The sequence below is a fragment of the Cinclus cinclus genome, chromosome Z (genome assembly GCF_963662255.1).
Source record: "Cinclus cinclus chromosome Z, bCinCin1.1, whole genome shotgun sequence".
In the NCBI taxonomy this organism is placed as follows: Eukaryota; Metazoa; Chordata; class Aves; order Passeriformes; family Cinclidae; genus Cinclus; species Cinclus cinclus.
In genome coordinates, this window is record NC_085084.1 from 84,355,999 (window position 1) to 84,369,567 (window position 13,569).

The 13,569-nt window shown below is 48.0% G+C and overlaps 1 protein-coding gene across 1 annotated transcript in view; it reads right to left on the reverse strand.

Annotated features, from left to right (window-relative positions):
* Positions 1-13,569, reverse strand: part of MYO5B (myosin VB) — a 145,677-nt gene that overhangs the window by 108,264 nt on the left and 23,844 nt on the right. Inside the window, exons 3-4 of the mRNA XM_062513989.1 lie at positions 4,527-4,637; positions 391-562 (exon numbers count right to left, since the gene is read on the reverse strand). Coding sequence (XP_062369973.1) covers positions 391-562; positions 4,527-4,637 — 283 coding nt within the window. The remainder of the gene's footprint in view (positions 1-390; positions 563-4,526; positions 4,638-13,569) is intronic.

Below are 13,569 nucleotides of genomic sequence, written 5' to 3' on the forward strand. Positions count from 1 at the left end.
CAGGAGTTAGATGAAAAGGAAGGAAACGGCTGTGATGGAAGGTTTTTTTGCATTTTTTTTTTTCTGGAGGAAAACCTGCTATGGACATTCCTCAGCAGGATCACTGTCTGGCATGCTGCTGTTCACTGCTTTTTTTAAGCCCTACATTTTCCCTGTGAGGGCTGCCAAGCACATGCAAGGCTTGCCTCAAACTCATCTGACAAGATGTTCCCACCAAGAGCAGCTGGACCACGAGCTCAGGAAGTTCACAGTGCAGCAGCCCCCACAAACCACCTCTGGTTTCACATCCTGTTGACACACACTCATGCCTCCCACCCACCCTAAACCCTCTGCTTTATGATCTCGAGGGGTTTCTCTGTGGCCCCACAACGTGGGGGTCTGGAGACTCACCACAGTAGGTGTAGATGTGGTTGGACTCGAGGAACCTGACTTTGAGGTTGTGCAGGACTGCAGGCTCGTGCAGGTAGCTCAGGGCTGTCAGGTCATTCTGCCCCACCAGGATGTCTGGATTGCGTAGGAAGGGCAGCTCGTTCCCCTGCAGGTCAATGGGGTACTCGTAGAGCTGGAGAGACACACGAGGAACACAGCAACACACACCAAAAAAAAAAAAAAAAAAAAAAAACAACAAAACAAAACCAAAAAAACAGCTCCTTTAATGGCTTGTCACTTTTCCAGGCACAACTCCTGCTAGTATAAAATACTTACATGCCCTGCTCTAAATTAAATTAGAAGTCCCTTGATGATAAATGCTATAGAGACTTGAATGGCAGACTGCCAGGTCATCCCTCTGGCTTTGCGCTGACCATGACATGGTCCTGGATGGTCCAAAGCATCAACCTGGCCATACCTGGGTCATTCTCAGACCAGCCTTGGGACAAACAGCCTTTAGCCACCTCTGAGCAGTGACAGGCACCCTACAGAAACCCACAGCTTCATCTGATCTAAGCATCTTCCTGCTCTTGGAAAAGCAGCCTCGTTCCAAACTGTATTGCCTGGAGAGTCTGACCTGGAACAGAGACTAGACAGAGCAGAAGGAATAAAACGGGTATTTATTGAAAGGATGCACCTTGGGCAGTGCAAGAGGGGCTACACCCAAATCAAATCCAAGATGGATCATGTCAAAAGTCTTCACATTTTTGTAAGATAAGTTTTGGTTCATTTACATATTGGGGTCAATTATCCAACCACAGCCCCAAGGTCACCAAGTCTCAAGGGCTTGCCCCCTTCCCTTTGATGTTTATGATTTTTGGGTACCAGGTGTCTTTGGTTCTCCTGCTGGAAAGGAATTGTTTTGTCTGACTACGCTGTGAAGAGAATTCACTAACACCTGACATGAAGTTTCAGAGTTACACACCAAGCAGCAGAGAACCTGAAAAATATAAAAGCTAAAACCCAAGGCATCAACTAGACCATGTTCTTACCATCAGAGCGATTTCGCAGCTCATTTTTAATTCAAGTTACTGTTCTACCTGAAACCTGACACCCCTTGAGGCAGAGAGGACACAGAGAAGCATGGAGTTCCTGCTGCTGAAGTGCCTGAGGAGCCAAGTTATGCTGCTGAAGTTAGCATATGGGCAGCCTTATGCTATTTTTGACTTGTCCCCAAATGAGCAACAGAGCTGTCAACTAAAGAAAAAACATAGTTTTTTTCTTTACAGTGTAGGCAAAAAATAATTGCCAGTGATGCTGCTTCCCACAGGGTGCCTCAGGAAGGAGGCGTGATGCTCAGCTCCCACCAGAAGGGAGGAATCCCAGTTTCCAAGAAAAACCACTGTCCCTGCACTGGATCACTGCCTGTGCAAACAGCACAAGAAAAGCTGACCCAAGTGCACAAGGACAGGCTCCCTCAGCATGTCTGACAACCTCAGGCTGGTTTTATCCTCCAATTCCACATTGTCAATGCCAATTTTCGAGAGTCTGCACTCAGTCTCACATCTTAATGGCAAACACACCAGGGATGCCTTGTGATATTTAAAAGTCAGCTCTTCATTCGGAGGGAGTACTCCTGCATACAGAGCAGAGCCAGAAACCACAAAACCCATGAAGATTCACTTAAAGCACAAGGACAAAAGGAAGCACTGAACAGCTGGGTAATGCATATTGGCTGGCAGGAACAAAAGGCTTTCTACAGCTTTGGATCCCCTGAAGATACGTGTGATGGGTATCTCCAACCTGATGCACACAAGTGCTGTTCCCCTTTGCTAGAGCCTTTCAGTCCAACATGACACGGACTGAGGCAGGATTTCATACAGGAAAAGCATCAAACAGGGCACTCCCAGAGACCTTGGGTGTCTTGCATAACCCCTAAATGAGATGTTCCATGACTGTGACATGGTTATTAAGCTACTACCTACAACACCTGGTAATCCTTTCATTTCCTTGTACTTTAAAGTTGGTGGTACTGGACTCAGCTGCACAAAAACAGTAGACCTTGCAGGACTCCTCAGACCCTTTAGTTTCCAGGTAAATATCCAGATTAAAGAGGAAAAGAAAATAATTCCTGCCCAAGTACTAAAACTGCAGGAGATCTCAACTGGGAAGGGAAGATGGGAGCACTCAGCAATAGGAGCAGGTGTATTTTGGCAGCCTGAGCACAAGTGGAAGAAAAGGAGCTCTTGTGGATGAGATGGGCACCCAGGAACCCATCAGTGTCCAGCCCTGGGCTCCAACAGCACAAGGACGTGGAGCTGCTGGAGCCAGTCCAGAGGAGGGCACAGAGATGCTCCAGGGCTGGAGCCCCTCTGCTCTGGAGCCAGCCTGGCAGAGCTGGGGGTGCTCAGCTGCACAAGAGAAGGCTCCAGGGAGAGCTCAGAGCCCCTGGCAGGGCCTGAAGGGGCTCCAGGAGAGCTGGACAGGGACTGGGGACAAGGCATGCAGGGACAGGACACGGGCAATGGCTTCCACTGCCAGAGGGCAGGGATGGATGGGATATTGGGAATTGGGAATTGCTGGCTGGGAGGGTGGGCAGGCCCTGGCACAGGGTGTCCAGAGCAGCTGTGGCTGTCCCTGGATCCCTGGCAGTGTCCAAGGACAGGCTGGATGGGGCATGGAACAGCTTGGGATAGTGGAAGGTGTCCCTGCCCATGGCACAGGGTGGGACTGGATGAACTATAAGGTCCTTTCAACCCAAACCATTCCAAGATAAAATGATGATTCTATGCCTGGAGCTTCCAAGGGATTCCAAGGTGGCATCTGTGCATCTCATCCAGATTTATCACCATGGAAGATAAAAAAGTATTAAGCATCCTCCATCCTTTATTTACCCCAGACAGCTGCATTATGCTGAAAGAGCAAACTGGGCAGGACAACAAAAGCAACAGCACCAAACACTGGGTGTAGATCCCAGACATCAACAACATTCCCTGCAAACCTGGCACACTCACACACAGCCAACAGCCCATGCTTGAGCTGCCCTGAAAGAAAAACCTGTTCTGACAAACTGCCTAATCCACCACAGCTCATTCCTGTTCTCCATCTTCCCATCAGGCAATATGGTGGAAAACGCCTGGCTTGGAGGGGATGGGAACTACTCGCCCCTCTTGTAACATGTGAATTTGTAGTGGGTGGTCTCTACTAACTCTTCTAGCCTACAGAGCAGATCACACTCTAGACAGCCCAGTAAACCAACGAAGAAAGAGGGCTTAGGTGAAAATCTTCATGAAAAATGTATTTATCCTTCCTGCTACACCAGTCAGCTCATGGTGGCTACACAGCACGGCTGCTGCCTTCCCATAAACTGCATTTGCAGCCGATACAAACGCCGTGGTTAACCTCCTCTGCAATTCCCTGCTGTCACCCCGTGTCCCACTCCACGAGGTTTTTCTGCAGAACAGAAAGCAGCTGCTCCTCCCCGGCCCCCGTCCTGCTCTGGGGATGATTAATTCCTGGCTGTGCACACTCCACAGCCCGGGCTGTTTGCGCATTTGGAGCCAGCGCTCGCTAGAAAACATCTACATTTAAATGAGTTTTGTGTTTTTCTCTTTCAAAAGCTTTCCTTGTGTAAAAATAAAGCGGAGGGGGGAAAAAAAAGGGTTTGAGTAAGATTGTACTCAGAGAGAAAAGCCAAGGCGTGGAGAAAGCTGCTGCACAGCAGTCACCCCTGAGCCGTGTGTGGGCTTTCCATCAGTACCCGAGGCTGAGCAGATGCCACCAGCCGTGCTCTCCACACTCTTTTCGGCAGCAAAAAGCACAAACTTCCATTTCTAACATGCTGCCACTATTATTAAAAAAAAATACATATATATATATATTTTTTTTTTTTTAATATATATATATATCCTGATATCACAGACTATTATAAGTTTGCCAGGAGATGAAAAGAGATGATGGAGGTCAAGGGCTTTTCTTGCAACCTACTGCGGCATAAGTGTCTGGGGAGGGAGCAGGCAGGGAAAAGCTGGAAGTGTTAAGGCAATAAAACACATTTTAAACCACTTCACAGAAACTAGGAGATGGCTCAGGCTTCTTCACACATTAATTTGAAGCTTTAAATTACTAAAAAAGAATAATGACGTTCAAAAGCTTACAGTTTCATCTTCAAGTTTCAGCTGGAGGCTTTTATCTCCCTCTTTGTAATCCTTGATAATTTCTGCCGATCTCCAAACTTCATCAGGGTCAGGAATCCAAACCCTAGTGTACTGGAGAGGTGAAAAAGAAAAGAAAGAACAAGTTTAAACCCAACAAAACCTCGGGAAATTAAATGAGAAATAAATTAGTTCTCCATTAATACAGTCTTGCAGTCATTGTAAAGTCAATGCAGATAAACCATTTATTTTAGTAAAAGAACAAAAAATAAATCTGGTTTTAGTTCTTGGGGTAAATTACAGACCAGAAGTCTAATTCGTCAGTCTAATTTTCTCCTGTACAAGGTGTACACTGGCTTGTTACCAATCTAACAAAGCAGGATAAAGTCTCAAGGTAAACGTGGAATTTAATTTCCCTGGAAAAAAAAGCAGCCTTCAAGAAGCCTTTTATGAAATAACACAATTCACCCCCAGCAGACCCTACACCAAAGCGTGTTTATTTTGCTCAAAACGAGGCAGTTTGGTCCCCACAGAACAAGCCCTGACCCAAACCCACAGCCAAGGACAGAGGCAGCCAAAGCCACCCCCTTCAGCTGGATGTGAACACACAAACAGGCCTCCAGCTGGTTAATTATTTTTTTTTTTAATATATATATCTGTCTCCAAAGTTAGGGCCACCAAGGGGGGAGCCCCAAGGCAGACCTGTTCAGCCCATGAGGTTTTTGGCTGGTGCTGGACTCATCCAGCCTATGCAGCCAACAGGAAACCACAAAAAAACCCAATGATTTACTGGCTTTTTGGGGGCATCTCTCCCCTCAAATCATCCTGCTGATTGAAATGACACTATACAATATTATTCCTACTCAAAACACGAGGGGCTGGGGGGAAATCCCAGCAAATCCAAGTGACAGCAGCACCAGAAACCCCAAAATTGGCTTTCATCTGAAGCCAAACCCCAGCACACAAATGTCCAAGTTCACATTTTGTAGCAACCAACGAGTTAACACAGCAGCAGCCACCACCCCACAGGCCACTTTGCAGCTGAAAAGCAATGGATTTTTATGCATTATCACATGTAATTATTTTTAGAGCTGCTCAATAGCTAGAGCAGCAGGAACCTTTGGATGTTAATGGAGCCACACAACCGTATTCCCAGAAAAACAGTTTTACCAGGGACTGGGGGAAAAGATGTGAAAACCTGAATTCTTCTTAGCACACTGAGGAAAGGAGGAAGTGCCGTGGGGAAGGAGCTGTTGGGACCCCTACAAGCCCTACCACTGTGGATTCATCCAGTGCCATCTCTCTGCTGGCAAAAAGTGAAGATTCAGACAGGCTCCAGAAGTGCCCAGAATAGCCAAGGATCAGGATGTACCCGGCTCAGGGCAGCTTCAAACACAAGGTGTTGCTGGTCTTGGCAACCTTGCAAATTTTCCACCTGCAGACGGGGCTGGGCTGAGCCCTGGACCTGCCTGGACAGGCAGCAGCAGACAGGGACACACTGACCCCACGGCAAACCTGGAATGGGGTGCCTGTGGACGCTTTGTAGGGGAAATCTGGGTACAGATCCAGCAGCAGCGAGAGGTCCCATGGGCCACCCTCAGCAATTTGTCACCAGCCACGGCCAGGAGCTACCCAGGTGTGACAGGAGGCTCTGAGGGTGACAAATCTCAGCACCCACTGCCCACAGCCTGGTGGTGGGAGGCTCTGTATCCCACCAGGACCCTGATCACAACACTACAGAGTTTTAACAATAATAATAACAATAGCGGAACTGGTTTTCCCAGACTTTGTGCACACACACACACACACACACACACACACACACACACACACGCCAGGGGCCGTGCAGGACAGAGTGCACCGTGCAGGACAGACATGTCTGCAGACCCCAGGAGCCCTGGGGACAACCCTGGCTGGCAGATCCCAGATGTGATCAAGCCCTTCCCTACACCGAGTGCTCCCGATGCTGCTGCAGAGCCGGGGGCTGTTAGCACGAGCTGCTGTGAATGCACTTCCCCAAGCATCCCTAATGCTGTCCTCTCGTGCGTGCACACGCACACATCCAGAAAGGGGGAGCACCATTCATTCTGTCGTGCTTCTTCACCATCCTCCCCTCCCCGCTATGCTCCTGCAAGCACTCAGCCCTTCCTGCAGGGCAGGCTGCTGCACAAACCCCCATCCAAACCCTCCCTTACACCCATAAATCCCAGATATGTCAACCACACAGCACTGGAACGAAAGCACTTTGTCACTGGTGCATCTTTACAAGGCTAGGTTTAATTAGAACCTGACAAGTCCTGGGGGCAGCCCTTGGTGGGGTCAGGCTGGGCTCATCATCCTCACCTCCCCTGCATTCCCTGCCTCTGACTTCTGCAACTTGCTCCCCCCAAAAGGCAGCCTCACACCCCCTCTTTTTGGGAAATGTACCCACGTGGGTGAGAGTCACCAAAATCAGGGTATTGGCAGGTGCCCACCCAGGCATGGGGAGAGCATCCCTGTGAGCTGCTGCTTCCATAATCATGCTTCCAGCATCCTTTTACCACCCCATGAGCCTTGTCCAGGCTTCCTCAGAGATTTAACAGCCTCTGGATCTTCTGGAGGATCTTGCTGTAAGGGAGAGGGCACACAGGCCCCTCTCAAAACACTGTGAATGAAGGATTATCTTGACTTAGGGCTCAGGAGACACAACTCTGGGCAAACCACTCAACCTCCAGACACTCCAGGGTTTCCATACATTTTCTCTTTTTTTTTTTTTTTTAATAAAAAAGATTCCTCCAGTCCCCAACGATGCCTTTAAACAGTATGCTAAACTTAACTAGAAACAGCTCTGCACATTAACTTCTAAAAAATAATTTTTTTTTAAATGTGGTTTACTTTGTGTGGTTTGTTTTAAGCCAGATCCCAAATAAAACTACAGCCATTCAACACTCTCACAGCCTCTTGCATTATTCCACCCTGCTTAAGCAAAAGCTTAATAAATTCAATCCCCACCTCCTGATTTGATTTAGATTTTAGCAGGTTGCCGCTGCGGATGCAGATTAAAACCAACATTAAATTAGAAGAGGCAGGTCTTGTTTTACTGTTTCAAAGCCCTCAGTGCTGGCCAAAGGCACTCCCAGCAAGGTCTGGGCAATGTGCTCCATCTCAGCAAGAAGAGATGCAGGTCTGCAGGCCACGAGTTACAACTCAGTGGACAGAGCATCACTTTCATTACATTAAGAAAACTGTTTAATCTTCCATTAAGTAAAAAAATATTAAAAACTAGCAATCTCAGCTTTGTCTGGGTCGTGTGGTGGTTGCAAGTCTTCATGGCAAGCTGGACATCAGCAAATTCATCTCTATTATTGCTGGGTTTTAATCCCCTAAGTTATTTCAGGAATGCCAATACTCACAGCTGACCCTGGGAAGTTTTCATTGCTCCTGGGTCAAGGGCATTTTTCCAGGGGCATCCTTCCAAAACAACTGCAGATGGAGGGAGGACACAGCAGAAAACTCACAAAAATGGCAATAAAACAGAAATAACCACCTCACCATCAGGAATTCAGCAACAGAGGTGAAGGCACAGCACGTCGTGACAAAGGTTCTCCCACACAGGTTAAGAAAACCTTATGAAAGGATTTTAGTTGAAAACAGAAACAGTGATTTAAAAAAAAAAAATCAAAGGTGACTGCACAAATGTCAACTAGAACAAGGTGGAAATTTGGACAAGTCTCTGTATATTTTTCTCTGTAAAGCAAGCACACTTCTACTTTGCTCCCTTTGCAGTGGACTTATTACTGCTAACCTCATTCTATATTGGTCAGTGTCCAGTACTGCTGGGCATTTTTGAAGAGGACGAAAAATACACACAAAAGAAAATCCAGCACAGATGTCAGCCCTGGCATCCCGAGAACATTTACGTTCACACACACAGCATGTGAATGGTTAAGCAGCTTACACTCAAACAGACCTTCCACAAGCTATCTATCACTAAAACTGAAGTTTTCCCAAACAGTGCTCTTCTCAAGTAAGAGGAAAGTACAAGCTGCACTGGAATTAAAGCAGCCATATTGCACACTCTGGGTGTCATTTTTCTGATCCTCATTTCCCTTTTTTAACTAGTATTGAAGATCACTCCCCAGAGATAATTTAAAGAGGCTCTTGCAGAAATGAAAGAAAAAAACAGAGGACTTTACTTGCAGCCCCTGTCTGGATGTCAACAGCTTCTCTCTCAGTCTCTGTGCTAAATCAAACAAAACTTCTCTTCATCAGTTTTCAGTAATACAGACCTGGGCTGAGCTGGGGTCACCAGCACAGGCGGCTTGGCCCATGCATTGCCATTGTACCCAAAGCAGCAGGGTCCCACTTCTCCCACGAGTTACAGGTGGTCATTGAAGGAATTACTCTGCTGTGGTAAATGTGCTTGTGTTTGCAAACCAGCTGTGCCTGTGGGTGCTGGCAGGATGGGGACACGGAAAGGGACTGGCTCCATGGCTCTCCTGGGTGCCCTGCAGCCTTGAAGTTCCCTTCTGCCCCACTTGGCATTGACTCAGGAGAAAAATCTGCTTTGCCTGCGAGGTGTTCTGGCAGCCAGGCAAAATATCTCCATTAAGGGACTTGTGGATCATTACCTTTTTTATTATTATTTACAACACTGAATGTCGAGGCAGATGGCAAACCATAATCCTCCCTTTCCCATCCTCTGAATGAGATTTTCATCCCAGGAGAAATTTCTTCCCTGCCCGACAGACAAGCAAAGCTCATATTTAGGTCAGGGGTCCCCAAGCTGTGCCATGACTTGGGGACCTGCTGACCCCTGTGTCTCACCCTGGTCTGGCCTCTCTGCCTGCTGCCAGGTGCCACCAGCTGGAAAACCTTCACAGGGGACAGGAGGGAGTGGCAGAGGGTGTCCCTGCTTGGTACAGGTCAGGCAGGGATGTCTCAGAGTAGCGCATCACTCCCCTGGCCAGGGCCAGTACCTGATTCTGGGTGGGGAAAACACAAATACAGCATCTCCAACCTGAGCCCAGAGGGTATCCTTTCAAAATAGGGAGCTAAAGACCAACTTCTTCCTCACCCTAAATCCCCCCATATACCGAAAGGACTGGCAAATCATCTTTTCAGCTCTGAGTGGGGAACACACACTGCAAACAGCACCATGCTCTAGGGACAGGGGGTAAAGAAAGTAATAGTGTTTTACTTCTTAAAAAGCACAAAAAACCACATCATTTTGAGCTACAGAATGCAAGTGCTAACCTGCTGAGGGTGATAAATGTAAAGGGAAAGGCAGTGGCACTCTGCAGGAGCATCTCTTAATTCCTCAATGTGAGAACAAGCAAATAGAGCATTTCCCAGGGCTGATAAAAACGTGCAAAACCAAACAGCAGAGCCAAGGAAGATGGGCATGACCTACACCATCCCTCATATTCACTACCATCCTCATGCTAGTGGAGATGGACCCTGGACAAACACACAAATGCACACCCAGACTGTGCCTCCTTTAAGGCAGGGCTCCTAAATTTGGGGAGCACCTCTCAATCCCCAAAAACTGTGAGAGCCCATAAATACTAGCAAACTATGTGGTTCACCAACACCTTAGAGGCACGGGGATATTCTCCTCTCCCCCTGAAGAGCTGCCACGCTGATGGATGCCTCCAAGTCTCCCACCAGCACTAAATCTGCTCTCTTTCTCCTTGTGGAATTTTATTCCCCTGCCCAAATTAACTCCGATGATGATTTGCATGAAGTGTCACAGCAGCACAGCAGTGCTTGGACAAGCAGCACCTGCAGCATTTATCCACTGGCTCATTAGAAGCATTTCCAATGAAGGGGGGGGTGGGGGGGGGCACATTTAAAAGGCTTCAGTTCATCATTGCACCAACCTCATGTCACCAAGGGCAGACAGGGAACTGGCACTGAGCACAGGGGGGCTGCAGGCGAGCCCTGACACCAGGACAGAAACACTGGGGGTACCCCTGAAGGCTTTAACTGTGATTTTCAGGATGATTTCCAAGACTAATCAATAGCCTTACGTGTAACTAACAGCCAACTCGTGCCTTCCCAACATCTCCCCCGCCACTCCTTCTGTGGCATCCCGGCGTCGCTCGTTACTGCAGGTTTAATTGAGAGTGACAAGTCCAGCGTCAAGGTCTTGAGTGCACACACAGCCCTGCTCTCACTGCAAAATTCCTCTCCCAGAAGGTCATCAGATGCTGCAGAAGTAGGTGAAGCCCCAGGTGCCTTGGGACAGTGCAAATAAACAATCTGGTCTTAATTTGGGGCAAAAAAGGCAGTCCCTCCTGGGCTGGGGAGCGATTGTCGCGTGGGTTGTGACACCACGATTTGCTGTGGGCAGTGTGGCAACTCTTAATTTTCACTTTGCTTCTCTACCCTTTAAAAAGCAATGAAACCAAAACCAAAATCAGGGTCAGCAAGGCTCCATCCCCAGGGGATGTGCATTGTCGCCTGCATCATCCCAACAAACACCCCAGAGCAGCCTGAGATGCTCCAGGGGAGAGCTGGGCAGGGTTAACTGGAGCTGGCAGCACTCGGGGTCTCTCTGCAGCCCTCTCCAGGTCAGGAGCAAGCTGAGCACAGCAGCCCTGGGTGGCTCTGAAGCTGCACTGCCAAGGCTGGGAGCTGGGTGCAGCCTGATGAAACACGGAGTGCAGAGCAGGGCTCTTCCCTCTGCAGGGAGTTAAAGCATCCGTGCTCCACAGCAGAATTAACCAAACCTCGCAAAGCCCTTCAAAATTTAGTGTTCAGCAGGATTAGAGCAGCACCAAGAGATGCCAGCACCCTGGGGTCCACCAAGCAGGAGATCACTGCCCCACAGAAACCACTCAGTTTCTCTTCTGCCAGAGCTGGCTCAGCCCTGAACATGCTCCCCATTTGCTCTGCAAGATGCTCAGCATCACTGTCCATCCCCTGGACAGAAAGAGGGATGCTCTGTAAGCCCCCAGAACCTCTGCAGAATCCCTGGGAAGTACAAAAATCTGGTGATAAAGTCAATGCAGGTAACTTGACTTCACTTGCAGATCTCCCTGGAAAAGCTGTGGGTGCCAGCATCTTGGAGCAGGGAGCCCAGCATCCCTTCCCCAAGTACCTCCCCTGGCTCCAGCACCCATGGATGCTCACACCCCTGCACCACCCAGCCAAATCAGCTCCTCTGGGACTCCTCACCTCTCCTTGCAAGTTATTGATTTAATTAAATTTTATTTATTGCACAGGATCACGAAAAAAATTCCTTGACCGAGGATGAGCCTTTCACACACAGCACAGCCATGCAGACAGGGTTTTTTTAATTAAAGTAAGGGTTATTGGGGCTTTACAGACTCGGGTTTCGTCTTTTTTTTAACTAAAAAACTCCATGCAGGGGCCAAGTGTTCCCCAGCATGACTTTCACCAAACAGCCTGTCATACTGCAAGAGTGAAATCCTTCCAGGCTACTCTCTGCAAAATCCCTCTTGATTGGCATAAATTACCCTTCTCTCCTGTAATTCTCAATTAATCAAAACCTTTAGCAGTGCTGTGATGTAACCTTGCCTTCACCATCCCTTTTTCCATCCAAAATCCGTGTGAGTTCACCACTCCTTGGTGAACTTGAGCTAGATCCAAAACATGCTCAATATACACCATTTACAGCCGATTGGTAATGAATAGTTAAAGATCAGCCTTTAGGTTTAATTAAATAGTCAAAAATGGCCTTTCACCCTGGGTTTTAAGAGTCCTCTATCTTTAACACAGCCTTGTGATGCTTTAGGGAAACTCACAAGCACGTTCACCTCCCATGACCACCCCATGCTACATGATTTTAGATGGAAATGGTCCTGGGAGGAGCCTGGCTCTGTGGTTCAGGGATGCAACCAGGGGACAGCAAGGCTTTCAGCTGGAGATGTTTAAAGCAGTGACTGCTCCTTGGCTGTGACTGCAGTGACACCAGTGGCATTCAGGGTGTCACCAGCATCTCCCAAAATCCAGGGTACCACAGCACATCCCCCGCCACTCCAGACCTCAGCCATCCTCCCCACTGGGCACCTCTGTACACCAACAGCACCAAAATCCATCTTTAATTGCAGTGCAACCCTTTCCACCAGACTGGACTGTTAACCTTATTTGAAAGAAGTAATTGGATTAATCAACCTGCCCAGTAACCCCTCACATCTCCAGAACTCCTGCATTAAAACCCTTCCTGGAACATCACCCAGGCATAGTTAATTCAGAGGGGTTCAACTTAAAGTTACAGAACATTTCTCAGCATTTTCCAGCAAGAGGGTTATGCTGGGAAGACCCTCGGGGGGTCTTCTGAATCCTTTTCACTCCTGAGCAACTGAAGGAAAACAAATTGATCACCAGGGATTTAAATGAGCAACGTTTTAGCAGAGGTAATTAAAAGATTCTAGCAGTAAGGTCTGTTAGCAAGGAGGCATTAGACACCTGGAGAACAGCACCAGTGATCAAGACACAAAAGCTGGAATAAATATGTTCAGTTAAAGTAACTAGAGCAGTGAACACACACTCAGACACTCCCAGCTGCTGAGGAATGGGACGGCAGAGAAAAATGATGGAAGGGTTTGGGTGGGAAGGGACCCAGTGCCACTCCCTGCCATGGGAGGGACACTTTCCACTATCCCAGGTTGCTCCAAGCCCCATGGTCCAGCCTGTCCTTGGACACTGCCAGGGATCCAGGGACAGCCACAGCTGCTCTGGGCACCCTGTACCAGGGCCTGCCCACCCTCACAGGGAAGAACTTCATCCTAAATTTATCCTTGCAGCAATTTCCAGGTACTTGGGAATGTGATTTGTACTGGCTCTGCTGCTCCCAAGTTGTCTTTACACCAGATCTCAGATGAGCACTTGTATAATGAGCTTTTCCATGTTAATGTACAGATTCTGTCCCTTCTTTCCAGAGGAATATATCAGCAAGATTTTGCAATTGCTGCACCAATACTGGTTCAAAACCCACATCCAAGGAAACAAACAAAAGGAGGTTTTGTTTTCAATATATAAAATGAAAGGCACAACATGACTGGACACTCAGCTATGTTTTCTTTCTCACTCCCTCAGA